We start from the raw sequence: 25,522 nt of genomic DNA, 5'->3' as shown, positions 1-25,522 counted from the left end.
GAAGTATCGATACTTTAGGATCGATCCGCCCATCACTACTGCCGGTGGAGCGCGCTCAAAGTAGCATAGAGATGGCGTTGAGAAAGCTGCGTATCTGGGAGTTTAGCAAAAACAGACAGCCAGTGAACAAGGAAAGGTAAGGAACTGTTACAAACTTACCGACACGGGTTGACTGGGCGTCAGGGACTGTATTTTTGTGGAAGTGTAGTTGATTAGTCTTGGCATGTTTTGGGACCATTTACACAGAACGCGGTTTCTTATTCCACTGCGCCACTGTGTTGTTGTTTATATTTGAAAAACACGTGTTTTAGCGTCTTTTGCAGCGCGACACGGCGTTCTAAACTCGAAGTTTAACTTTAAAAAAACGCGCCTCTCGGCAGTGCGGTGTTTTTTCTCTCGTTCTCGTTCCACTGACCTGCGCCAAACATTTGGATTAGATTTTGTCATGAATTCCGTTGTTTTGCTTTCAGTTTTGACATGTATGTATGCTTTGTTGAATGCTGAGCATAGATAGTCTCATTCTCTGTTTTCAGAAAGAAATATTATATATTTACTTTAAGTATTGATTTTATCATCATTTACACGCCTTCAAGTTGTTCCAAACCTGTATAAGTTTCTTTCTTCTGTTGAGCACAAAAGAAGATATTTTGAAGAATGTTGGTAACCATACAATTGATGGTAGCCATTGACTTTCATAGTATTTATTTTCCTACTATGGAAGTCAATGGCTACACTGTCAAGGAAAGTCAGTTGTTTACCTCTCTGACTATGTATGAATGAAAAACAGATGAAAAAAAAAATAATCTCGGAAGAACTCGGGTTTGGAACAACATGAGTCATAAATTGTGACAGAATTTTCATTTTAATTTCATTTTAAAATCATGAAATGCTGTTAACAATGCTTTTTTTGTCACTAAAAGTGTAGGGAGAGGTTTAAATATTTCTGTCCGGTATTCTGAAAAGTGTGTGTTACATAACAGAATAGAGGGATCTCCCTTCTCATTCCCTTTTTCATTCCATTATGATGACATAAGCAAAAAAAGAGACATATCAAGTTACTTCATTTTGATTCAAGATTACTAATAGTTTGCACTGTTCATTTGTTCACAAAAAGACCAGGAACTTGCACTAAGTAGTACATTTCATATTCAAAATTACTCCAGTTACCACTTTTTACTCCATTACTTCAGTTACCACTTTTTATAATGAATAATCTCTTTGTTCCTCAGGAAAACCTGACACTGGAAGCCAGTAAGTGACCTTACACAGACCCTTAAGAATAATTTTGATCTGAAACATATCTGAACATAGTTTCAGAGAGATTTTTTTTTTATTATTATCTATTTATTTTACATTTATGTGTAAATTAACAGAATGTTTTGGCAAAGATAAAATAAGATTGTTTAGTGTTGTTTATAATGTCAGCAGCAACACGGGTTCCAGTGGGCCGATGGAAAGCAGCCAACAGCTGCAATGTGGAAATCTGTCCTACATCAGCTCAGGAAATTCCTGCTGTAATGGTAGGAAAGACTCCTGCAACTCTCAATTTATGGCTGCTGAGTCACTGCAGGAAGATGTCATTTACTAATAGTTTAGGAAGCAATGAAATATGGTTCAAGGTTGGACAATGAAACTGAAACACCTGGCTTTAGACCAAAATAAGTTATAGTTATATCGTAAAAAAAAATAATAAAAATAGACACCTGTCTCTTTTACACACCGGGTGTGGCTACAGTTTTGAATAAATAAAGGCAGGTCTTAAATAGAGGCCTGGTCTGTTTTTTTAGTTTTGGGTTGTATTTAATCTTCTAAAACCCTCAGATCGTCTGTTTTAAAGCCAGTTATATGGTGCAGATTGCGCACGTTAAAGTTCTGATTAGATGCCATTGGGCCTAATTAATAATTAGAGTTCCAAATTGTTTAAACTTTTTTTTTTATTAACTAGGCCCTGCATTGTTTAATTAATTATATTTTGTTTAAAATGTATGTGCTAGACAAAATATTTTATCATGTCATGACAAGTATATGGTAGGCTACTTGTTTGTATTACCGGTATGCTGGCAACACAACTCACCACTTGTTGGTTGTCTGGGTACTTCAAGCGTGGGAAAAGCTGGATACGGAGCGGCTGAAAAATTCCTTTAAGGTCTGCTTGTGCGCAGCGCGTGCACGTGTGTGTGTGTGTGTGTGTGTGTGTGTGTGAGAGAGAGAGGAGAGATAATATATTTCATCAACTTCGGGATGTTGTCCTTAGGTATGTGGCCTGACAGTAGCTTCTGATGGAAGCGAGGATCACCTTATCCATTGTTTCAAAGAGGGAGAGCCCTGCGGATCTGGGCGGGAGCTTTTAGTGCAAGCAAGGCACTTTGTAGTTGAGGATCGCGGGGATGATTATAGTGATGAATAGGGTCATTTTGTATCACATGACTGCAGTTGATTTACAGGGTAACCTTCATTCTTTTTTGTTGATGTGTTTCGGGCAACAAGTTCATAGGCTCGATGGATATTACCGGTAACTTCTTGCATTGTTCAGCCCATGCCTGTCACATTGTTTCGTTTTGCTGCCAATAATCTAAGACATACGATAATATATTAGGCTAATTCTTACATTAACTGAATTGTTAAACACATTCGAATTATAAATAAAACGTAATATAATGTGGTAACCTCCTACTGTCATGCTTTCCATCTATCAGCCTATGCTATTTGGATCGTTATCTCTAGGCTTACACTCAATGAACAACATCTCAACACTAAATTAAAGGCCTGCCTCATATACAAGCCAGTGCAGTTTGGCGATTTGGGAAAATAAAAGCCCGGTCTATTATTTGAAGTTTTATGGTAAATTCTCCCAAAACTCTCTTTATCCATTCGTCTTGGGAATGACAGATACAAGTCCTTCACAGCGGTCGGAAGGATTTTGAGCCATTCCTCTTGGAAAATGCTTTCTGACTTGCTTCTCCAAAACACTCCAAAGTGGCTCAATAATATTGAGATCTGGTGACTGTGCAGGCCATGGGAGATGTTCAACTTCACGTTCATCAAACCATTCTGTCACCAGTCTTGCTGTGTATTGGTGCATTATCATCCTGATGCACGGTCCTCCAAAATGGTTCAGTAGTTCTTGGCAGTAACGCCCATCAAGAACTGTAGGGAATGGCATGATATCACTCAGCAACAGTTCAGCTTCTTTAAGGATTCTCCACACCGTAACTCTCCCGGATGTGGGAAAAACAGTGATGGTGGACTCATCAGGGAACAGAACATGTTTCACATTGTCCACAGCCCAAGATTTGTACTGTTGGATGGATCTAATGAAACATTTTGCATAGGCACGAGTGACCAAAGGTTTGGCTCTAGCAGCCTGACCATGATTACTGACCCTGTGAATCTCCTGACAAACAAGTTTAATTCTGCATTGAGTTGGGCGGCTGTGGTATTGTTTTTTTGGATGCAATCCGGGTTTGTACGTGGACATTCCTGTCAGACAGCTTCCTCTTGCGTCAACAGTTACTCCTGTTGGATGTGTGTTCGTCCGTCATGGAAGTATGCCAGCAGCCATATATCACCATGTAGCCCAAGACTGGTTGCCCACTGAAGCTATAAGCAGGGTTGAGCCTGGTCAGTACCTGGATGGGAGACCTCCTGGGAAAACCAGGTTGCTGCTGGAAGAGGTGTAAGTGAGGGCGTTAGGGGGTGCTCACCCTGTGGTCTGTGTGGGTCGACAGTTTAGTGATCAGGACACTATACTGTCAAAGAGCACCGTCCTTCGGATGAGAGATTAAACTGAGGTCCTGACTCTCTGTGGTCATTAAAAATCCCAGGATGTCCTTCAGAAAAAGGCATCCTGGCCAAATTTGCCCCTTGCCCTCTGTCCATCATGGCCTCCTAATCCTCCCCATGTTACGATTGGCTTCATCACTCTGTCTCCTCTCCACCAGTAAGCTGGTGTGTGTGTGTGGTGGGCGTTCTGGCGCACTATGGCTGCCGTCGCATCATCCAGGTGGAGCTGCACATTGGTGATAGTTGAGGAGATTCCCCCTTACATATGTAAAAGCGCTTTGAGTACCTAGAAAAGCACTATATAAATGTAAATAATTAATTATGCCGACTTTACCCTAGATAACGTGGCTCTCCATACACCACAAAGACTTGCTGTCCTGGTCCCAGATGAGCCAGCGAAATAAGCACCAACTGTTAATTGCAATATTTTATGTACATCTGTGTTGTCGCTCTGCTAATTCAACCTTCACACTCAGCTCTTAGTGATGGAATCAATGTCCAATCAGTGAAGATTCAATTCAATTAAAAAAACTTTGTCTATCACCACAGGGTTCAACAAAGAGTACAATACAAAAAACAACAACAACACATAACATCAGTTTTAAAACCTACAACATTAAGACTTACACAGTTCTTAAGAAAAACAATATTTATCTTAAGATCCCATTTAAAATACCAATAGCAGTTGGAATAAAAGTCTTTTTATACGTGGTATTTTTTACCAAAGGTACTTTACACCATCTGCTATAAGGAAGTAACTGAAATGCACTATAGAGGAGATGGGAAGAATCCGTCACAATAACTGAGGCTTTCCTTTTTTACTCCCACTGTGTAAAGATCTGTAAGCGATCCTAGTTTATCCCCAATTATTTTATTAGCCAAATTTACAACAGAGTCCTGCAAAGATCTCTCCTCCACCCAGGTTGTATAAAAAAATAACAAAATTAAAATAATCGTCCAATGATTGAGAATCCTTCACACATCCCACCAATACCATGTCGTCTGCGTATTGTATAAGCATCAAATTATCCCTATTACACGTCATCTCATTTGAAAAAAGAATTGGAGATAAAACACATCCCAGTGGGAGACCAGTATTTAAAACCACATTCTCTGACTTTCTGCCATTAACCAGCACATGTTGTGGACGGTCCATAGGAAACTATTAATCCATAAAAACCAAATTTTTATGCACATGCAATTCCTCCAAGCGCCTCAGAAGTGTGTTTATATTCACCATATTAAAGGCAGAAGAGAAGTCCATAAATAAAATCCAATCACAGGAGTCTGCCGCATCCATGTTTTGCCACCTCGTCCAGCAGAGTGAGACTGGCGTCTTCGACTCTGCGCCCAACTCTATGCAAATGGCAAAGGATCAAGTTTAACAGTCAGTGTCTGTAGAAATTGCTGACAAACGACTCTCTCCACACTTACAGAGCACAGATGTTAAAGCCACTGGTCTATAGTCCTCAAGCTCTTTAGCATGTGGCTTTTTTTGGTAATGGGATAATGGTAATGATATTGGAAAGTTCCATCCAGGCCTGGCCTGAGGTACAATATTACAAAAGAGACCGCTGTGAAAGCTGACACAATTCCCTCAGTACCTTGCCCTTTAATCCATCAGGCGCCGATGTCTTTTGTGGTTTAACTTGTAATACAAGCTTTTCCTCAGGAAGTGCAGCTAACTTTGGATTTGGATGTGCCTTGATGCCTTCCTACCTTTTGAATGTGTCCTCCGAAGACAGAAATGTTCATTTTTCAGACGCAGCCTATATTGGCCAGTGTTTCAGTGTCCAACCCCTGTATATGATATATGTGATGCATGTAATGCTTATCAAGGAAATTGCAAAGACTGAACACTGTAGGATGTTTTTTTTTTTTTTCTGTACTTTAATGTGTTGCAGGTACCCTAACTCGGGGATTAAGCCAGCTGGTGGCTGACTGCTGTAAATCTGAAGCTTACAATCCCCTCAATGAGATTTGCTGTAATGGCAGCGTTTTCACTCGAACCAGTGCTCACATGACATGCCACAGCACCAAAGGTAGACTTGATGCGACTTGAACACTTTGCACTGTTTAGTTTGACATGGTTAAGATTTTATCAAGATTGTTGGATCTTCATACCATTAGATCAAGGATGTTCTGTAATCACTTCGTTTATAATGACTTTAACTTCTTACACTCATTTACAGCCCTGTACCTAACGACGACTTATTTTCTGAATCTTATTCTCACAGATCCTTCAGAAAGCTCTGCTCTGACCAGGTGAGTCATACAGTCCTGATCAAAAATCCTCTCTTTACATGGCATCTTTACACAGCTGATTTAATTTTGCTCTGTGTCTGCTCAAAATTCTGTGTAAAGACATAATGCTACTTAACAGCATGACTAAATTATTCCTTAGTCCCTAGTATAAAAGTATATTATTGAAACTTATGTTGTAAATGCATTTATGCCACATCTGAGCAGCATTAAACAGTCTGAGTAAAAACACCTAAATACCACTTCAGAAGCGCTTCTGTGCCACACAAGAGACAACAAAGTAAAAGCTTCTCTTGAATACAAAAATATCAGAATACTTCAGCACTTCTCATTCTGAACAGTGTCCTTCTTCTGTAATTAAACGAATGATTAAAGCAACCCAAAGTTTAAATTAATTAGCAAAAATTGTTATGCTCAGGTTTCCCACAACCATGGAAAACCTGAAAATATCAATCTTTTTTTAAATAGTGAATTATAAGCTTTACTCTTTGTGAGTGCAGTTTCTATAAAAATGATTTTTAAAAATCCTTTCTAATAATCCCGTACCACTGGGAAAATGCATAATAGATATTAATAATAAATAATAAAACCACGTAAATAATAAAATGCACAAAATCTAAACCCTGTCTGTAAAATCAGGCCTTAGAATATCTGATTTTATCAGTACTTAAGTATTTCACTCATATTTAACATTGGCTCAAAGATGCACAAGTCTTTGACATTTAAGAGACATGCCAAGACAGTGGATTTGTGAGGAGAGCATGCACTTGTTTATTTTCTAAAGTTGAAATAAAACACCTCAATATTGCAATAAATCAAGATCAACAGCCTACGAACGTCTACAAACACTCAAGTCTCAGTTAAGTGCTCAAAAGATAAACTAATTTCCTTCAGAAAGGTCTCTTCAATATAACGGATAAATACAATAATGTTAAGTGAAATGAAATAGTCAAAGCCTACTTGCGCAGGACGTGCTTGACTGCAGTCATGTCCTCATCTAATTTATGAAACATCTGCAATTCAGCAACTACCAGCTGATTCACCTGCATTCGTGTTAAGTAGCCTTGTTTGGGCGAGTAAGGGCAAAACGCACAAGACATGGTACCTTCAATGCCCTGTTGATGGCAACATTGCTTCTATTGTAGCAGAAATAAACTGCTGCAGAAAAGTTTAATGCCATGAAAAATTAGTATATATACTTAGTAGTTTGACTGTTTCAAAGATACAAAGCAACTTTTAATCTCTACTTGACAAAAATGTTTAAGAAATATATACTAAGTAGCCAAAAATATACTTAAGTACAATAACTAATAACATTTTCTCAAATACTTAACACCACTATGTGTTTGTGTGTGTGTTTGTGTTACTCTACGAGCAGTCCCGCCGGACCAGGTAAAGCTCTTGGCATCCTCATTGTCTACTAATGTTTTTTACAAATCTCCCTCTCTCCATCAGACAGTGATTGAGAGACTGTTGCATTTCAGTAACTTTTGATAGTTGCCTAAGCTGATTTTTTCAGGCATTAACTTATATAATAAATCTTTCTCGACATCACTGGTAATTTTGGTGACTTTTAGGATTTTTGTAGCAATTGATTCCATGCTCTCACTAATTCCTTTCTCTTCTAGAATTGAAGTGTGGATCAGAAACCTACAATCCCAAGGAAGAAATGTGTTGCTCAGGGAGTCGGTATAGAGCATCAGTAGTTAATAAGGTAGTATTGCCTTTTAACACTTATAGACTAGACGGATTTCAGAAAAATGGCCTTCTATAAGAAGTGAGGAGCATTTATGGGTACAAGTCGGGAACCGGCCTACTTTACATATTTCAAGGGTGCTGAGTCCCAAAAAAATGGTACCCAAGCGAAATTTTGAGTTTTTTACCTTCTAATTTGCATATCAAAATGGCCGCCAAATTGCCTATCTTGCTCAGTCGTTGGACCATTTTCCCCTAGTTTTTTTGTAAGTAGGCAATCAAGATGAGGAAATTAAGTTTCTAGATCGATAGTCAAGGGTCAGAGCAAAGATATAATGGAGGCAACTCATGATTGGCCACTCTCTAGCAACCAGACAGAGTACCCTAGCAACCATTTTGCAAAACCTATATCTCTGCATCAGAACATCGTATAGAGATGGGGGTTGGTTTATATCATTCACACTGACAAGCAGCCTTTGGAGTTTCATGATTGGCAGCTGTTAAGCCACTCCCTAGCAACCAAACAGAGTACCATAGCAACCATTTTGCAAGACCTATATCTCTGCATCAGAACATCATATAGAGATAGGGGTTGGGTTATATCATTCATACTGACAAGCAGCCTTTGGTGTTTCATGATTAGCCACTCCCTAGCAACCAAACAGAGTACCCTAGCAACCATTTTGCAAGACCTATATCTCTGCATCAGAACATCGTATAGAGTTGGGGGTTGGTTTATATCATTCACACTGACAAGCAGCCTTTGGAGATTCATCATTGGCAGCTTACAAGCCACTCCCTAGCAACCAAACAGAGTACCCTAGCAACCATTTTGCAAGACCTATATCTCTGCATCAGAACATCATATAGAGATAGGGGTTGGTTTATATAATTCACACTGAAATGCAGCCTTTGGCATTTCATGATTATCCACTCCCTAGCAACCAAACAGAGTACCCTAGCAACCATTTTGAAAGACCTACACTCACCTAAAGGATTATTAGGAACACCATACTAATACTGTGTTTGACCCCCTTTCGCCTTCAGAACTGCCTTAATTCTACGTGGCATTGATTCAACAAGGTGCTTAAAGCATTCTTTAGAAATGTTGGCCCATATTGATAGAATAGCATCTTGCAGTTGATGGAGACTTGTGGGATGCACATCCAGGACACGAAGCTCCCGTTCCACCACATCCCAAAGATGCTCTATTGGGTTGAGATGTGGTGGGGGCCATTTTAGTACAGTGAACTCATTGTCATGTTCAAGAAACCCATTTGAAATGGTTCGAGCTTTGTGACATGGTGCATTATCCTGCTGGAAGTAGCCATCAGAGGATGGGTACATGGTGGCCATAAAGGGATGGACATGGTCAGAAACAATGCTCTGGTAGGCCGTGGCATTTAAACGATGCCCAATTGGCACTAAGGGGCCTAAAGTGTGCCAAGAAAACATCCCCCACACCATTACACCACCACCACCAGCCTGCACAGTGGTAACAAGGCATGATGGATCCATGTTCTCATTCTGTTTACGCCAAATTCTGACTCTACCATCTGAATGTCTCAACAGAAATCGAGACTCATCAGACCAGGCAACATTTTTCCAGTCTTCAACTGTCCAATTTTGGTGAGCTCTTGCAAATTGTAGCCTCTTTTTCCTATTTGTAGTGGAGATGAGTGGTACCCGGTGGGGTCTTCTGCTGTTGTAGCCCATCCGCCTCAAGGTTGTGCGTGTTGTGGCTTCACAAATGCTTTGCTGCATACCTCGGTTGTAACGAGTGGTTATTTCAGTCAAAGTTGCTCTTCTATCAGCTTGAATCAGTCGGCCCATTCTCCTCTGACCTCTAGCATCAACAAGGCATTTTCGCCCACAGGACTGCCGCATACTGGATGTTTTTCCCTTTTCACACCATTCTTTGTAAACCCTAGAAATGGTTGTGCGTGAAAATCCCAGTAACTGAGCAGATTGTGAAATACTCAGACCGGCCCGTCTGGCACCAACAACCATGCCACGCTCAAAATTGCTTAAATCACCTTTCTTTCCCATTCTGACATTCAGTTTGGAGTTCAGGAGATTGTCTTGACCAGGACCACACCCCTAAATGCATTGAAGCAACTGCCATGTGATTGGTTGATTAGATAATTGCATTAATGAGAAATTAGCCTTTCGCCGAGCCCCGCCCCCCTTAGTTACTGTTGCTACGTCCGACAAACAAATGGTCAAACACGACCAGCGCGACAGATTGCCATGACGAGAAGAGGTATACCCGTGCGTGTCAGTGACCTTTTTTGGAGCAATACCTCCGCGATATCCTCCAGATCGAGGCAAAAGGGGTTACAGTATGCAGTGAAGGGATATATTCAAAATATAAAAAAAAAAAAAAGGCTATAATGCTTACTGTAACGACCTGTACCTCAAATGCAACCAGCACGGCCTTGAAGAAGATTTTATAAGCTGGTTCAGTGGCCAATTGTTTGGAGTTAGAAATATATAACTTGCGCTGCATATTTAACTTAGTAATTTTGCCTCAGATACAGGATTATACATTCGCTTTAACAAGCAGGTTGTTCATTACCACAACAACCACTTGCGTGTCATGCTGAATGTGATTTTTGTGTTTAAAAAGTAACTAACGTTATACATAAGAGACGGAAAGATGCAGATAACCATACATTATTTAAGGTTATTTCTATTTGTTACGATATTGATATATGAACTGATGTTGTCAAGCAAGCTTCATGCTTTCCCCGTTGCGAACTTGCTCTCCTCTAAACTGTAGTCTACAGGTGCTGCACTGCTAGTTGACTGCTGCTCATTTCCCCCCGAAAATATCATGTTAACAACAACCCTTTAGAAAACGTAATTCCTTCGTGGATCCTCTTGATCTGCTTTCTCCATGTTTCTTTGACTAATCTCAGTGTCTCAGTCTCACACACGCTGCACGCGAGTTAACCATGTTCGACACATTTAACTGGGAGTGGGGCCGTCCACACTGTTTTATCCATTGTCGGCTTTGGAAACGGAAAGAACACAACTCCTCCAGACAATCTCTCGGAGTACCTAGTGTCCGATTTACAAACGCCGTAGGCACACCGCTTCACCATCTTGCTTGGAGTCAATGTTTGACGGACCTGCTCACATAGTAACGGTTGCTATGATGTGTGATTGGACAATGGCCGTTTTGGGGGAGGGGCCGGCGAGAGGTCAATTGAACAGGTGTTCCTAATAATCCTTTAGGTGAGTGTATATCTCTGCATCAGAACATCATAGAGAAATGGGGGTTGGCTCTTTTGACTCATGCTAGCAAAGAGGACTTCCAACATGCTACACATGCTAGCTGTGAATAGCTACATGCTATTAGTGATTAGGTAAGTGCTAAATCATGCCTAGAACATGCTAAGAACTCTATAAAAACTCCATAGTAACCATCTGTGACAACTACCAACCACCTGGTAACACCATAGCAACCACCCATAACACCCTAGCAACCACCCATAACACCCTAGCAACCACCCAGAATACCTTAGCAACCGCCTAGCAACACCTTAGCAACCACCCAGAACACCCTGGGAACACCATATCAACCACCCAGAACACCCTAGCAACATGCTAGCAACCACCCAGAATACCCTAGCAACCACCCAGAATACCCTAGCAACTGCCTATCAACACCATAGCAACCACCTAGAACACCCTAGCAACTGCCTAGTAACGCCCTAGCAACCACCCAGAATACCCTAGCAACTGCCTAGTAACGCCCTAGCAACCACCCAGAATACCCTAGAAACCGCCTAGAAACACCATAGCAACCACCCAGAACACCCTAGCAACTGCCTAGCAACCACCTGAACAACATGAATAAGCCATATCTCAGCACCAGAACATCGTACAGACATGTTTGTTGGCTCGTATGCAATTTTGCCACTGCAAGCACCACTTCACATTTTCTTCAGGAAATGTACAGTCTAGGGAATGCTTTGTTTGCATAAAAAAAAATTAAATCTCAGACAACTTGCAATGGTGTTTTTCTTAGTTATTATGTAATATGGAATACATCACATATCATATATACACTGGGAACATTTAAGAGTGATATTGATTGAATATTTATGTCGGCCTTAAAAAATGACACAAATAATGCCTAATTTCACCTTAAAAGTTGGTATTTTGCATATATACTGTACATAAAAAAGACAGTGATCCTCCATTATATCTTTGCTCTGACCCTTGACTATCGATCTAGAAACTTAATTTCCTCATCTTGATTGCCTACTTACAAAAAAACTAGTGGAAAATGGTCCAACGACTGAGCAAGATAGGCAATTTGGCGGCCATTTTGATATGCAAATTAGAAGGTCAAAAACTCAAAATTTCGCTTGGGTACCAGTTTTTTTGGATTCAGCACCCTTGAAATATGTAAAGTAGGCCGGTTCCCGACTTGTACCCACAAATGCTCCTCACTTTCACTTTTTGGGTACATCCCATCTAGACTATTAGACTAAGCATTATAGAACATCCCATTCAAATAAAATTGGGGATTTCTGTGAACACACAAACCCTGCATACATTAATATACTGTTTGCCTGTGTTCTTCAGTGCTGTGGGACAGATATTTACACTCTGTTCGATGACCATGTGCTGTGCTGTAATGGAACCCTTCATATCAACGTTTCTAAGAAATCCGAGTGTGTCGGAGGCGTTGTATATTCTCCAGACAACTCTAACTGCAACCTGTCTGCCCGGCCCCGTCTTGGCGAGCACTGTTGTGGAGGAGAAACCTTCAGTCCTGTAACACACATTTGCTGTAATGGACACAGGTATGGAGTACAAAGGTTTGATTGGATTTAAAAGTGCACAATGTATTCTTTGCTCGAGTTGTAAATACTTTAATTTTAAAACCAAATGTAAGTAGCATTTGGCTGGTCATGCAATTTACATTCTCAAGGGCCATCTGCAATACTGTTACTGTTAAATTATCTTGCTTAACAGCCAAACCTTGACCCTTGATTTCAACTACACGTCCACCATGAGGGGGCAACCTTATGTAGAATGACATATTTGTCTAAAGTACTGGGGCCTCATTTATAAAACTGTGCGTAGGATCCTTACTAAAAGTGTACGTGCGCCCGAAAGCCAAAAATGGCGTATGCAAAAAAATATTCAGATTTATAAAACCGTGCGTACGCCAGAACCTGCGCAGAATTCACTTTATAAATCCCGATAAATCTCAGTCAGCGGAAGATTGTGCGCACACGCGTCTCCTCCCCGAAATAACCATATATGGAGCTTACAACGCCTAGTTTTACTATGCATATCCTTATCTGCATATCATTTGTATATGATTATTCATCCACGTGATAACATGTTTAACGGTACAAGACATTAGGAAAATATGAAATACGGATGTGCCGTCACATTACATGAATAAAAATCATAAGCCTATCCTTGCCTTGTTTTTGAATAAATAAATACAAATGTGTAAAATATATTTCAGAGAAAGTTTCTCAATCTCACTGGCCAAATAGTATTTTTAATTGATTATATTTTTAATGGAAACAGATAGACCTTGTGCATTATTTACGGTTTTCCTTCATTTGCCGTTAGATAGGCTATAGATATGCGTCAGTTTCACTAAACGGCCCAACGCGCTCGCTGCGCGGACATTTAAGAAGGAATGGATATTTGCTTCAAGTGATAGGCTTGGTGAGTGAAATTATATTTGTATTATCTTTCTGTATATGTATCATTTTCTTTAGATTTTCTGTCTAAAAGTGACCAAAAAGACATTTAACTCCAACTCACCATCGGTGTCGCCAAATTCCCTTTGTCTCCAGAATGTGCGTACGCACGGTCAAGAGCATCCTTACGGTGCACACTTATTTACGCCAAGTTTATTTTTTATAAATTCTGATATGTGCATGGAAAAATGCGTACGCATATTTCGTTTATACATCAGGCCCCTCGTCTTTTCTTCAGGGGTAAAGCACTTTATACAATGTAAAAAGTTACTCACTGTTTTTTCTATGTATAGTCCTGCTCAAATAAGTCAAAAAAACAAATAGCAGTACCAGTGTGATTCTCTGAAAATCTAATAGCTTTAGGATAAATCTTGACAAATGAGTCTTTGTCTCGAACTGGAAATGTAAGTCTAACTAACGCACGTAGAGGCAAATGCCAAAAAATAATTAATGGCACAGCTCGAGACCAGGTGTCTCTTAGTCATTTAGGCCACCCCATAAACCAACAACACGTTTTAAAACCACTACCAACCTCAAATAACAATATAACCGTAATGTTCTTACTGTAAATCAGTTAAATAAATACTGAATTAAATTATTTACTTACTATCATTTAATCAAGAATGAAATATTACATGAATTAAATATAAAATTAATGAAAAAAGAATTGAACCTTAAAAGAAAATCTGCTGATTTGCTAAAAAGACAAAAGCATTCTTTTTTTTTTTTACAAAAGCATGTAAATAACATTTATGTAAATAACAAAAGCAGTCAAGTAGTCCAAATGTATCATTTAACATACATTTGCAAAGGAGTAGAAAATATGTTCAAATTCTCTAAGAACTTCACTTAAACACAAACAAGTTTATAAATAAGCTTTTTCACAAAACCTATAATTTTCTATAGTTTTTAGCAGACCAGAGGGTTTTCATTTCACTGCCCATAATTATTCTTTGTGGCAGAAAAAAAAGTTTTAAATAGGTTTGCAGCTGTATTCTATTGGTGAACATCCCAATGCTGCCACAAAACACAATTACAACGCTGAGAAAACAGTTCAGTTGACTTTCATAGACTAATAAACTAAAGTCGAGGAATGTCTCGAAAGTGGCATGTTAGAACAAATATTTTGGAGTCAACACCCCAAAATTAGCAAGAATCAGGTATTAGAGTTCATTGCAGATAACTGCAATAATGAATACAGACACGCAACACAATCACAGAAAGCTGTGAAGGAAAATGTTTCTCATGCCAGAATACAATAATTTTTTTCATCAGTAAAGTTTTGCGAGGGAAGTATTTTTCTGGGGCTCATGTAAATTGCCACCCTAGGCATTTTGTATCTGTGCTGCCTATTGAATGACTTTTCTTTCCAACTTTTTTCTATTCAGCCACAACAAGACGAATGGTAATTTATGTTGTGGTTCAAATGTCTATGACCACCACAAAAAGTTTATGAAGTGCTGCTCGGGTCATCTCTACAACCTTACCCAATACAACGTGAAAGCAGAGTGCTGTGGAAACCTCTTGGTGAATAAAACCAATCAAACTTGCTGTTCTTCCTCAACCAATGCCATTCTTTATGACACCAAACCAAATCACCATTGCTGTGGGCATTACTACTACAACACGTCCCTGTGGAGCTGCTGTGCTCAACATCTCAAACCAACACCAAGCCCTAATAGCTCTCATGCAGAAGACGGACTTAAACCACTGATGGAGCTGATTCCTGACATATGCAATAAAACAGGTGATGTTCTTTAACAATATATTGGGGTGCGACCTGAAAAACAATACATTTTGGGGGAATTTGACTAAATGATCTTGTTTGTTTGTGTGTGTGTTTCTAGTGTTCTTTGGTAAAGTGGAGAGTGTGGCACTTGGCCCACATAAGCGGCACATTGTGTTGAAAGTTGTCAATGTCGTCGAGGACCCTTGGCTTAACGTGTCCCTGGATCACTGCAGCTCTCCTGTCCTGGAGAACGGCATGACATACCTTTGGGAAAAAAACAGCAATGTGTACAAGCCTCTCTCCATCTCTTTTGACCTAATCTCTGACATTCACATGTTCTTTACTGTGTGTAAACATAAGTGTCAGAAAGGAGGATAGAAATATGGATTGATGTCTATTTCCAGTCATTTCGAAGCCCATCCATGTGGATTTTCATTAGATGTCTTTTCTAGAGAGAAATATTATCTTTCATCATTAGTGCTAAATGACCACTGAACGTGAAAGCTATTATATTTGAAAGCTAGAACCTTTGACAATATCTCAGCATCATGGCAGAGGCATTGCATGTTGTGCATCTGTGCTTTTTTCACTCATTGGATTTTTGTTTTCATCCCAATAACAGATGAATCCTGTTTGGAGTGATGCATTAAGCTATTTAGTTATTTAGGTTATTTTTAGGTTTGTAATTCAGTATTTTGTGTTCTCTCCTTTAAAATTTAAATTGCTGTGCAGTGTTAAATTTATGTATTACAAGTTGCACTGCAATACCTAATAAGCAATTTTAATCGATCGTACTGTATTTTGATATTTTATCAGTCTCAGGTCTATTCCAATGTCTGTTCGGGGTTTAATTGGCCATTATGCACTATAGCTCAAAGGTGCTTTTAACATTTATTAATGGAAATTAATGGCTTTTATCCTGATTCACAAGAAGGCAACAGTTATTTCCTTCTAATATTTTTGGATATTTTCACATTCGTATTGACAACTTAACTGTAAAGTTGTAGAAGCTATGTATTTCTTTTTATATTCTAATCATTTATTTTCATTGAATGACAAATCTACTGTATAGGTTTGTAATATTTGGTAAACAATGGTTCTCCTTCACTAACTGCAAATATCTGGATTTGTATGTAAATTCTGTGTGCATTTACAGTACACACACACACACATACATATATATATATGTGTGTATATATATCTGTGTACTGTAAATGCACGCAGATTATATATATATATATATATACACACACCATATTCATTAACAAATCTGCTTATGTATTCCATGTATTACCTATAGATAACTGTGAAGACAAGCTAATCACACAGCTTTCAAATTGTTGTGTGAAGAAAGATCACTCATTCAGGTTAATTAGAAATAAATAATATAATGCCATTTGTGATTGTATATCAAATCTATTATTTCTAATAAAAATGTTTGAGAAGCACAAAGACTGCATATTTGATCAGGACTTTAAAACCGAGGTCTTCAACCCCACTGTCTTACAAAGTTTATTTCCATCCTGCTTCAGCACACCTTCATGTGCGTCTTCAAGCGATGCTGACGAGCTTTATCAGCTGCTTCAAGTGTGTTTGATTACAGTTGGAGATTAGGGTTGTCATCTTTTCATGAATTGTAATAGTGATCATTAGAAAAAGGGAACTATCTTTGTTCAGACGTGTTTACTCATTTATGCTGAGTACTACATTTATATATTTATATACACTTATAAACTAGAGATATCATTTTTTCATACTATATTTTAAATATCATTTTGTAAAATGATAAACCTGCTGCAGGGGGCTTGAGGACTGCAGATGTGAACAGAGCAATGAACTGCAATGTCCACAATTCCTGAGACAGTTTGATATAACCCCCCTTGTTAAGGGACTCGTTACTCCATTTCTGTTTGTCAGATTCTCAGTTTTTTTTAAATCTTTTTATGCTCATTTACATGTTGAGAAATTTGCTATATATCCCACAGTAAATTAGATGGATGAATACATTTAAAAAGAAAAAGGTAGGACATTTATTTTCTTGTGGGTAGTGAATACTAGAAGACTCATATTCTCTAAAGGGCTCTTATCTCTCTCTCTCTCTCTCTCTCTCTCTCTCTCTCTCTCTCTCTCTCTCTCTCTCTCTCTCTCTCTCTCTCTCTCTCTCTCTCTCTCTCTCTCTCTCTCTCTCTCTCTCTCTCTCTCTCTCTCTCTCTCTCTCTCTCTCTCTCTCTCTCTCTCTCTCTCTCTCTCTCTCTGTGTGCATGTGCGGAGTGAGTGTGGAAGGAGCCTGTTGTCGGGAGTGAAAGTGTCTCTCTGGTTGAGTGAGATTTCTTTACCTTTTTTTTTCTTTTTTTTCTTTTTCACTTTACAGAAAATAGGTTTAGTATAGCTTTCCCCTGACTTCGGTCAGAGAGTGGGGATCATGGGGTCGGAAACGGGGGATCTCTCACGGTTAACCATCAAACATGGTTGAATGCATGCCTGAGTGCGGCGATCGGTGGTGCAAATATCAAATCTGCCTCCCGTATGAATAAAGCCATTGTGTTCTTCCTCAGTGAAAGCAAAATGGTGGATGAATTGGTTGAAACTGGTTTGGTAATAAATAACATTTTTGTGCCTGTTTTGCCTTTGTCAAGCCCGGCCAAGAAAGTTATTTTGTCAAACATACCGCCGTTTGTTAAAAACGAAAAATTAGAACAAATACTTCAGAGGTATGGTAAACTAGTGAGCACTATTAAAATGATCCCTCTTGGATGTAAAAACCCCGAGATTAGACATGTGATGTCTTTCCGGCGTCAGGTTTTAATGATTTTAAACTCTCATAGTGATCCATTAAATCTGTCAGCAAAATTAAGCATCGATGGCAAAGACTACACTGTTTTTATTAGTTCAGAATCGATGAAATGCTTTGTTTGTGGTGAGTTTGGACATGTCAGACAAACTTGTCCGAGGCGAGACAGGCCAGCTCCGGCTGCAGGTGCGGAGAACAGTGAGAGGGCGGCCGGCGCGGATGTTGCTGCGACCGCTGTGGCGTCAGAACCGCAGCCGGACGGAGCGCTCTCTGCGCCCGGTGACTTGCCCGAGGGGAGACCGGTGCTGGAGGCCTCTGGAGATGGCCTGGTGGAGCCTGTTGAGGAGGAGACCGGCCCGAGTCATGTTCCCGCTGTAAAGCACGCAGAAACGAGCCCTGGACAGGTGTGTTTGGCAATGTCTGAAAATGATTTGAATTTTGAAGGAAAACAAACGAAGCCTATTGGAATTGAGAACGATACAATTAACGTTACTGATGATTCATTAAAATCGAGTAAAGATGATTCTTTATCTCAAGAATCTGTGGATTTAATGGATGACTCTGACAACGAACATGACTATACAGAGATAATGGGAAACGACGCGGAGGATTCAGAGTTCGTCTCTGGAGGTAAGACAAAATTTTACTCTCTTCAACAGATTAATCACTTTTTGGATGCAACGAAAGGACACCGTAAACCGAAAATTGAGTTTTATTTTCCAGACGCAAAATTGTTTTTGTTGTCTGGTACCTTGGCGATGAGAAAAGCTTCCTTGGAAGAGCTCGACAAACCCAAACGGTACCGTCTTAAAGGGATAGTTCGGCCAAAAATGATATTTAAACCATGCATTACTCACCCTCAAGCCGTTCGAGATGCATATGTCAATCTTGTTTCAGACGAACACATTTTCAGTTATTTTAGAAAATGTCTTAGACCCTTCAGTGGATATAATGTGAAGCAATGGGGTCCACCTCCTTTAAGTCCCAAAATGTGCATATATCCGTCACAGAAGTAATCCATCCGGCTCCAGGGGGATAAACGAAGGCCTTATGAGGGTAATCCGTGCGGTTTTGTCGTAAAAATATACATATTTAAAACTTTATAAATGAAAATATCTGACTTCCGGCAACGATCGACGCGCGTTCACGGGTGATGTTTTGCTCTGCTCTCTGCATAGCTCTCTGGCTGCGCGGGCGCGTTCGTTCTACGTCACGACGCTACGTCCTACCTCGTATGCCGACTTCCATCACCCGTGGACGCGCGTCGATCGTTGCCGGAAGTCAGATATTTTCATTTATAAAGTTTTAAATATGTATATTTTTACGACAAAACCGCACGGATTACCCTCATAAGGCCTTCGTTTATCCCCCTGGAGCCGGATGGATTACTTCTGTGACGGATATATGCACATTTTGGGACTTGAAGGAGGTGGACCCCATTGCTTCACATTATATCCACTGAAAGGTCTAAGACATTTTCTAAAATAACTGAAAATGTGTTCGTCTGAAACAAGATTGACATATGCATCTCGAACGGCTTGAGAGTGAGTAATGCATGGTTTAAATATCATTTTTGGCCGAACTATCCCTTTAAGAAGCTTCTTAGCAATGTTAGAAGTTCCTTGAACTTACAAGATAAAAAATGAATATATTTTGGGTACCTGAAAACTCTTGTCGATTGGTTGTATTGTGTGTTTTTCTCTTATTTATTTTTATGGCACCTTTGAGGATTAGTTCATTGAATGTTAATGGGTGTCATGATGCTATGAAAAGGGCTAGTCTTTTTGATTATATAATGATGAAAAGCGCTAGTGTGGTGTTTCTGCAGGAAACGCACACAGATGAGAACAATCAGATACAGTGGCAGAGTGAATGGAAGGGTCAGGCTATTTTGAGTCATGGCTCTAGTGTCAGTGCAGGGGTGGCTATACTGCTGACACCTGAATATAAAGAGCAACCTGTTAGTGTCTGAACTCATTTCTGGTCGTTTACTGAGAGTTGATGTAACTGTTCAGGGTAATAATTGTTCTTTTGTCAATGTATATGCACCCAATATTGGGTCAGAACGTGTTCATTTTTTTAAAAAACTTAAAACTGCTCTAAGTGACATCTCTCATGATAGGACCATTGTCAGTGGCGGATTTAGCTAATTGGGGGCCCAAGGCGAAGGTAGTATGGGGCCCCCCATCTGATCTTTAAAAGAGAACAGAAAAAAAAATATCATTTTTTGAAAAATAAACCATTAAATGGGACTTTCTGGAGAGTTTTGTGCAAAGAAATATAGAAAAAAAAAGTAGGTCTAGCAAGTCTTATATTTCTGTAATTCACACAGATCAAACACAAATATGCTGACTGAATAGATTGCTAGTTGAGAAACACTGCTTTAATTAATGTTTTTATGATGACTTTGTGAAAGGTTAACTAAACAGTATGAGCCGTCTTCCTGCTGGCTAGTAAGTTATTTGGCAAATTTCATTCATACAGATCTGTATTAGATCTGTATCTGCTATAGTTTTTGATAGTGTAATACATTTCTTACAGATAATCACGATGATCATTGCGTTTGTCTTGCCGAATGTGGTAGCTTTATGCAATTACAGTTTGTCTATAAGCTTTTTATTATTAATGCCGACAGTAAAATGTTGCCAGATATTGCTACGCAGTTACGCAAAACAAGAAAAACAAAACAAAATAATAATAATAAACCGAAATAAGTTCAAAGCTTGTGTTTTGGAAATAAGGTTAATATATCACTAACCCTAACATGCAACTTTCCACTTTAATAACTTCCTAAAGTGTCACATTAAATCAGAAAAACCGGTCCAGGAGACGACTGCCACCTTTCCATTAGTGGATCTGGCAACACGGAGGCTGCACCCGCGCACTCACTCACAACGCGCTCTCAAGCCCCGTTCACTGCGCTAGCTTCTCGCAGCAACATGAATTACAAACACTCATATGAGGTGGTTTAAACGGCTCATTAATCATTCAGAGAGCTTGACATTTTATTTTTGAATGTAAAAAAAGTTACAGAGTTCCGGACCTCGGTCACCTCATAGCTGGCTACGGCCATGGACTTGTAATATATCGTTAGCATTGTTGTCATTGTCAGCGGGCATCACAAAAAAGTTTGTTACCTTCTGCAATTTTGCTAAAAACGTTTTGCTTTCCTCCCGCTTCCTGCTTTTTCAGCACCGCTTCGCTTCATTTTTACTCAGTCTACTACTCAGTACACTGTCTGTTAATCACTTCCTTTTCTCCGTCAGTTTTTTTTGGCGCATTAGAGCCTTGTCACTTTCGCACGCAGAAAGTGAGATAATGGAATAGTCCAATGTAGTGAGGTGAGGTGGGGGTTCCCCTCCTGTCTGCGACACTAATGATTTGATGCCTTTTTTCGCAAATGTTTTTTAGAAATATATAATTTGCGAAAAGTAAAAAAACAAAAAAAATTTATAGCATAATTTAATGGGGCATTTTGGGGGCCCCTAGGTAGCTCGGGGCCCAAGGCAATTGCCGACCTTTGCCTAATGGTTAAGTCCGCCCCTGACCATTGTTTTGGCAGGAGATTTTAACTGCACTTTAAGTCATACTTTAGATAGGAATCATGAAGAGCCCCACAGTCAATCTGCAGACGTGCTTCGGTCTTTAATTGTTTACCACAATCTTGTAGACGTTTGGAGAGAATCATTTCCTCAGATTAGGCAATACACCTGGGTGAAAGTAAATTCTAATATGGTATCTGGGGCTAGGTTGGACAGGATCTATGTACAAAAAAGCAAAAGAGATCATTTCTATAATAGCTGTATAGTTCCTACTGCTTTGTCTGATCACCATTGTACAAAAGGCCCGGACGTCCTTAAGTGTCCTGGACGTTTTAGACCAATCACAGCGTGCGAGGTTGCTATAGTGACATTCGTGCTGAGGCGAACTGTGAGGGAGAGAAAAGATGCATCGCAAATGTTAATCGATAGTGCTCGACAGTTTGAATATAGTAAATTTGTAGTGTTCGACGGTCATTCAGCTGGTGTGCATGTACATTGAGTCGCTGTGTGCGTTCATACCAAGTTTATATTTCTATGTTTGTTCCGTTGATATTCAGTAACTGGTAGTCTATGTTCATCAGCGCGAGCACAAGCCGATTAGTATGAATATGCTGTATTACTTTCTATTCAGTATCATTTCAGAGTTTCTATATGTTACTAATGTAATGTATTAGATATTATGTTATTATTGGTTGTACGGTTACTTTGGAGATGATTATTATCACGCGGTGATCAGCGCTCTATCATGGTTATATGGCATGTCTAGTGGAACGCATTTACGTGCTATCACTGCCTTCTTGTGGCGATGTTTAGTATAATTATTCTGTCTAATAATACTTCTTTATGGGATTGTATATGGCCTGAATGCTGATAATGTTTATGTTATGTATAATGTTTATGTATCCTAATGTTTATCTCCTTGTTTGTTTTGTTATAGAACCACACTCACATACCCATATGTAAATCTACCAGCTATTCAGTAAAGTAAATCTTAAACCCTGCTTGGAGTATCTGTTCAATTAAGCGTCAACTTATACAGTTCTGACCGACTGCCTGCTGCGTTTCACATCCATTAAAAGTAGTCTACAATCGAACCTCTTCAGTTCAAATGGTCCTTCGAGCCGGATCGTGAATCACAGCAGAGAGATGACATCCCACTTTGAGCTAGATACTCCTGTTGTTCGACCTAGACGACAGATAAGGCTACCTGCACATCTAGCAGATTATCAAGTTACTGATTCAGCGAATATGAAGAGAGCATTACCTCTGTATCCACCTACGGCTGAGAGCGTGTCACGATCATCTTCTCCTCCAGAGAGCCAGTCACCGTATGCAGATGATCTACTACTATGTGATGAATGGCCAGATCCAGCAGAATATGTGGCACCAGAGTATAATGAGCTCCGCCTCCAAGACCAGCAGCTATACGATATTAAATCTATGTGGTCTGAGATGAAAAGAGATAGCAATGAGCTTCGCAGTCAGATCCTACCTGAGATATTGTCCACACTGCGAGGGCTCCAAGCGGAGAATGTCACGTTAAAGCAGGAGATACAGCAGATAGCTACAGGAAGAGGGAACCCTGGTCGACCAGTAACGCCAGTTCCAGCCCCTCGCACCCATGTGCCACCGTCCGCCCATAGACAGAGAAGTTCTGCCGAGTATGCTGGAGAGGCTCCTCTAGACCGATCTGCCCAGTGTGAGCAGCTGACAAAGCAGATGGGAGACTTCACGTTTTCACCTAGGCCAGAGCACCCGTATGCTGAAAAGAGTCGCCGAGCCCCCTCTCAGAGGTCCTACACCTACTCAGCCCAGCCGGTAACAGCTGTACAGTTTGATGATGAGACGCCTAGTGCCAGACGCAGCCGTCACCAAAGTGATAGAGACTTCTGCCAGACTCCATGTCCAGAGCTGACGCCTAGAGCAGAAATGCAGCACGTTCATGAGCAGATATACCGAGGCCCTAAGCCTACCATCCCCAGTCTAACAGCCGCAGATCCCAGACAGTTTTCGAGATTACGGATGGCGCTAGAGAACCTTCTGCCAACGAATGCGGGTGAACGCTTTAAGTATCAGATCTTGACTGATCATTTAGAGCTGGAAGAGGCCCTACTAGTAGCAGATTCCTACTGTAACTCTGTGAGACCCTATACAGACACTATGCGAGCTCTTGTGAAAATGTATGGTCAACCCAACAAACTGGTGCTGCGAAATATCGCTGAAGTATTAGAAGGTCCCAATCTCAAGCCAGGTGACGTTAAAGCATTCAAGTTCTTCGCCCTCCGTGTACGCTCATTAGTGAGTATGTTGGAGCAATTGGGGTCTGAGGGAGCATCTGAATTAGAATGCGGCTCACACGTGTCCAGACTCCAAGGCAAGCTTCCCCACGAGCTCCAGATCAGCTTTAAGAGATATGTCCACCCATCTAGGATCACAGTCCCCACTCTCATCGACTTTGCAGACTGGTTAGAGTATGAGCTCCAGGTCCAAGACGATACTGCTAAGACAGCTACTTATGCTCCACCCTTAACTATTAAGAAGCGAGAAGGTCGTTACAACCCCAAGCCTCCTGGGAGATCCACAAGTTTCCTGCTGGGTGCAGAGAAGCCTGCTGTAGACGGTGAACACAGAGCATCCGTTCCAGAGTCCCGGCCTAGCTCTGCCAGGTACCAAGAGAAGTTACGTGCCTACTGCCCTTATTGTGATAATGCCAGTCATTTCCTTAATGGATGCCACAACTTCAAAGAGTTAACTAAGGACCAGAAAGAGGCCTGGATTCGTAAGAATAATCGTTGTTGGAGATGCGGCCGCAATCATCACGCTTCCAGATGCACACTGAAAGCCTTGTGCAAGACCTGTAACAGGAAACACCTCCTTATATTGCATGATCTAAACGAGAGAGCTGCGACTGCCAGTACAGCCCCCAATCCCCCAGAGAACTCCTGTCTTGTGAGTACCACGAAAGACATCCTGTTCGTTGACCGTTCTGTCAGTAGCCGTCGAGTTATGTTGAAAGTGAGTTAGGTGATCATCACGAATGGAGATATATCGTTAGAGACGAATGCCGTGCTCGACGACGGGTCTGAGAGGACTATCCTCCTTCAAGCAGCCGCACAGCAGCTGAATCTCAGAGGACAGCCAGAAGACCTGATACTGAGAACAGTGAGACAGGATCAGCAGGTGCTTCATGGGGCGGCCGTTTCCTTCACAGTGTCTCATCCCCACAAGAAATACCTCATCCAACATGCCTTTACAGCTGAGAGACTAGGTCTTGCTGAACACACCTACTCGGTGGCTTCCTTAAAGAAGAGGTATCGACACCTAACTGCCCTCCCGTTGCAGCAGATGGATAAAGTGCAGCCGATGTTGCTGATTGGGTCAGATTGCCCACACCTCATCACGCCTGTTGAACCAGTCCGATTAGGCCCACCAGGTGGACCTGCAGCAGTCAAGACCCGCTTGGGATGGACTCTTCAAGGTCCTACGCATGAGATTCGTCGTGAGATCAACACGCACCAGTGCTTCTTTACCTCTGTCATCCCTAACGCAGATCTGTTTGCTCACGTAGAAAGATTATGGCAGATGGATGTGATTCCGTACCGCAGCGACAAGGTGGTGACGAGATCCAAGCTAGACAAAGAAGCTATTAGGTTCTTGCAGGAGAAGACCGTGAGAGTGGAGGTAGAGGGGACGATGCGGTATGCTACGCCACTGCTTCGGAGGCAGAGCATGCCACAGCTGACCATGGCCAAAGAAGCCGTTCTCCCTCAGCTTAGGAGTGTGGAGAGGAGACTGCTTAAGAATCCAGATCAGGCTTCGGCCTATCAGGCTGAGATCACTAGGCTGAAGGAGGCAGGGTACATAGCCAAGCTGGAACCGAGATATGTTGCGAGCTCTACAGAGTCATGGTACATTCCCCACTATATGGTGCAACATAATAACAAGAATCGGGTCGTCTATAACTGCTCCTTCCAATATG

The 25,522-nt window shown here is 40.7% G+C and overlaps 1 protein-coding gene across 1 annotated transcript; it reads left to right on the top strand.

Annotated features, from left to right (window-relative positions):
* Positions 1 to 71: 71 nt before the first annotated feature.
* LOC130103887 (galaxin-like) lies at positions 72 to 15,597 on the top strand. Its single transcript, XM_056270233.1, has 7 exons — positions 72 to 136; positions 1,426 to 1,520; positions 5,688 to 5,825; positions 7,674 to 7,759; positions 12,340 to 12,560; positions 14,870 to 15,228; positions 15,329 to 15,597. The coding sequence occupies exons 1-7, from the start codon at positions 72 to 74 to the stop codon at positions 15,586 to 15,588; spliced, it is 1,224 nt and encodes a 407-aa protein (XP_056126208.1). The 3' UTR covers positions 15,589 to 15,597.
* The last annotated feature ends 9,925 nt before the right edge of the window (positions 15,598 to 25,522 follow it).

The sequence above is a fragment of the Rhinichthys klamathensis genome, unplaced genomic scaffold (assembly GCF_029890125.1).
Source record: "Rhinichthys klamathensis goyatoka isolate OS25496 unplaced genomic scaffold, OSU_Roscu_1.1 h1tg000299l_1, whole genome shotgun sequence".
Lineage (NCBI taxonomy): Eukaryota > Metazoa > Chordata > Actinopteri > Cypriniformes > Leuciscidae > Rhinichthys > Rhinichthys klamathensis.
This window is presented reverse-complemented; position numbering and strand designations above follow the sequence as displayed.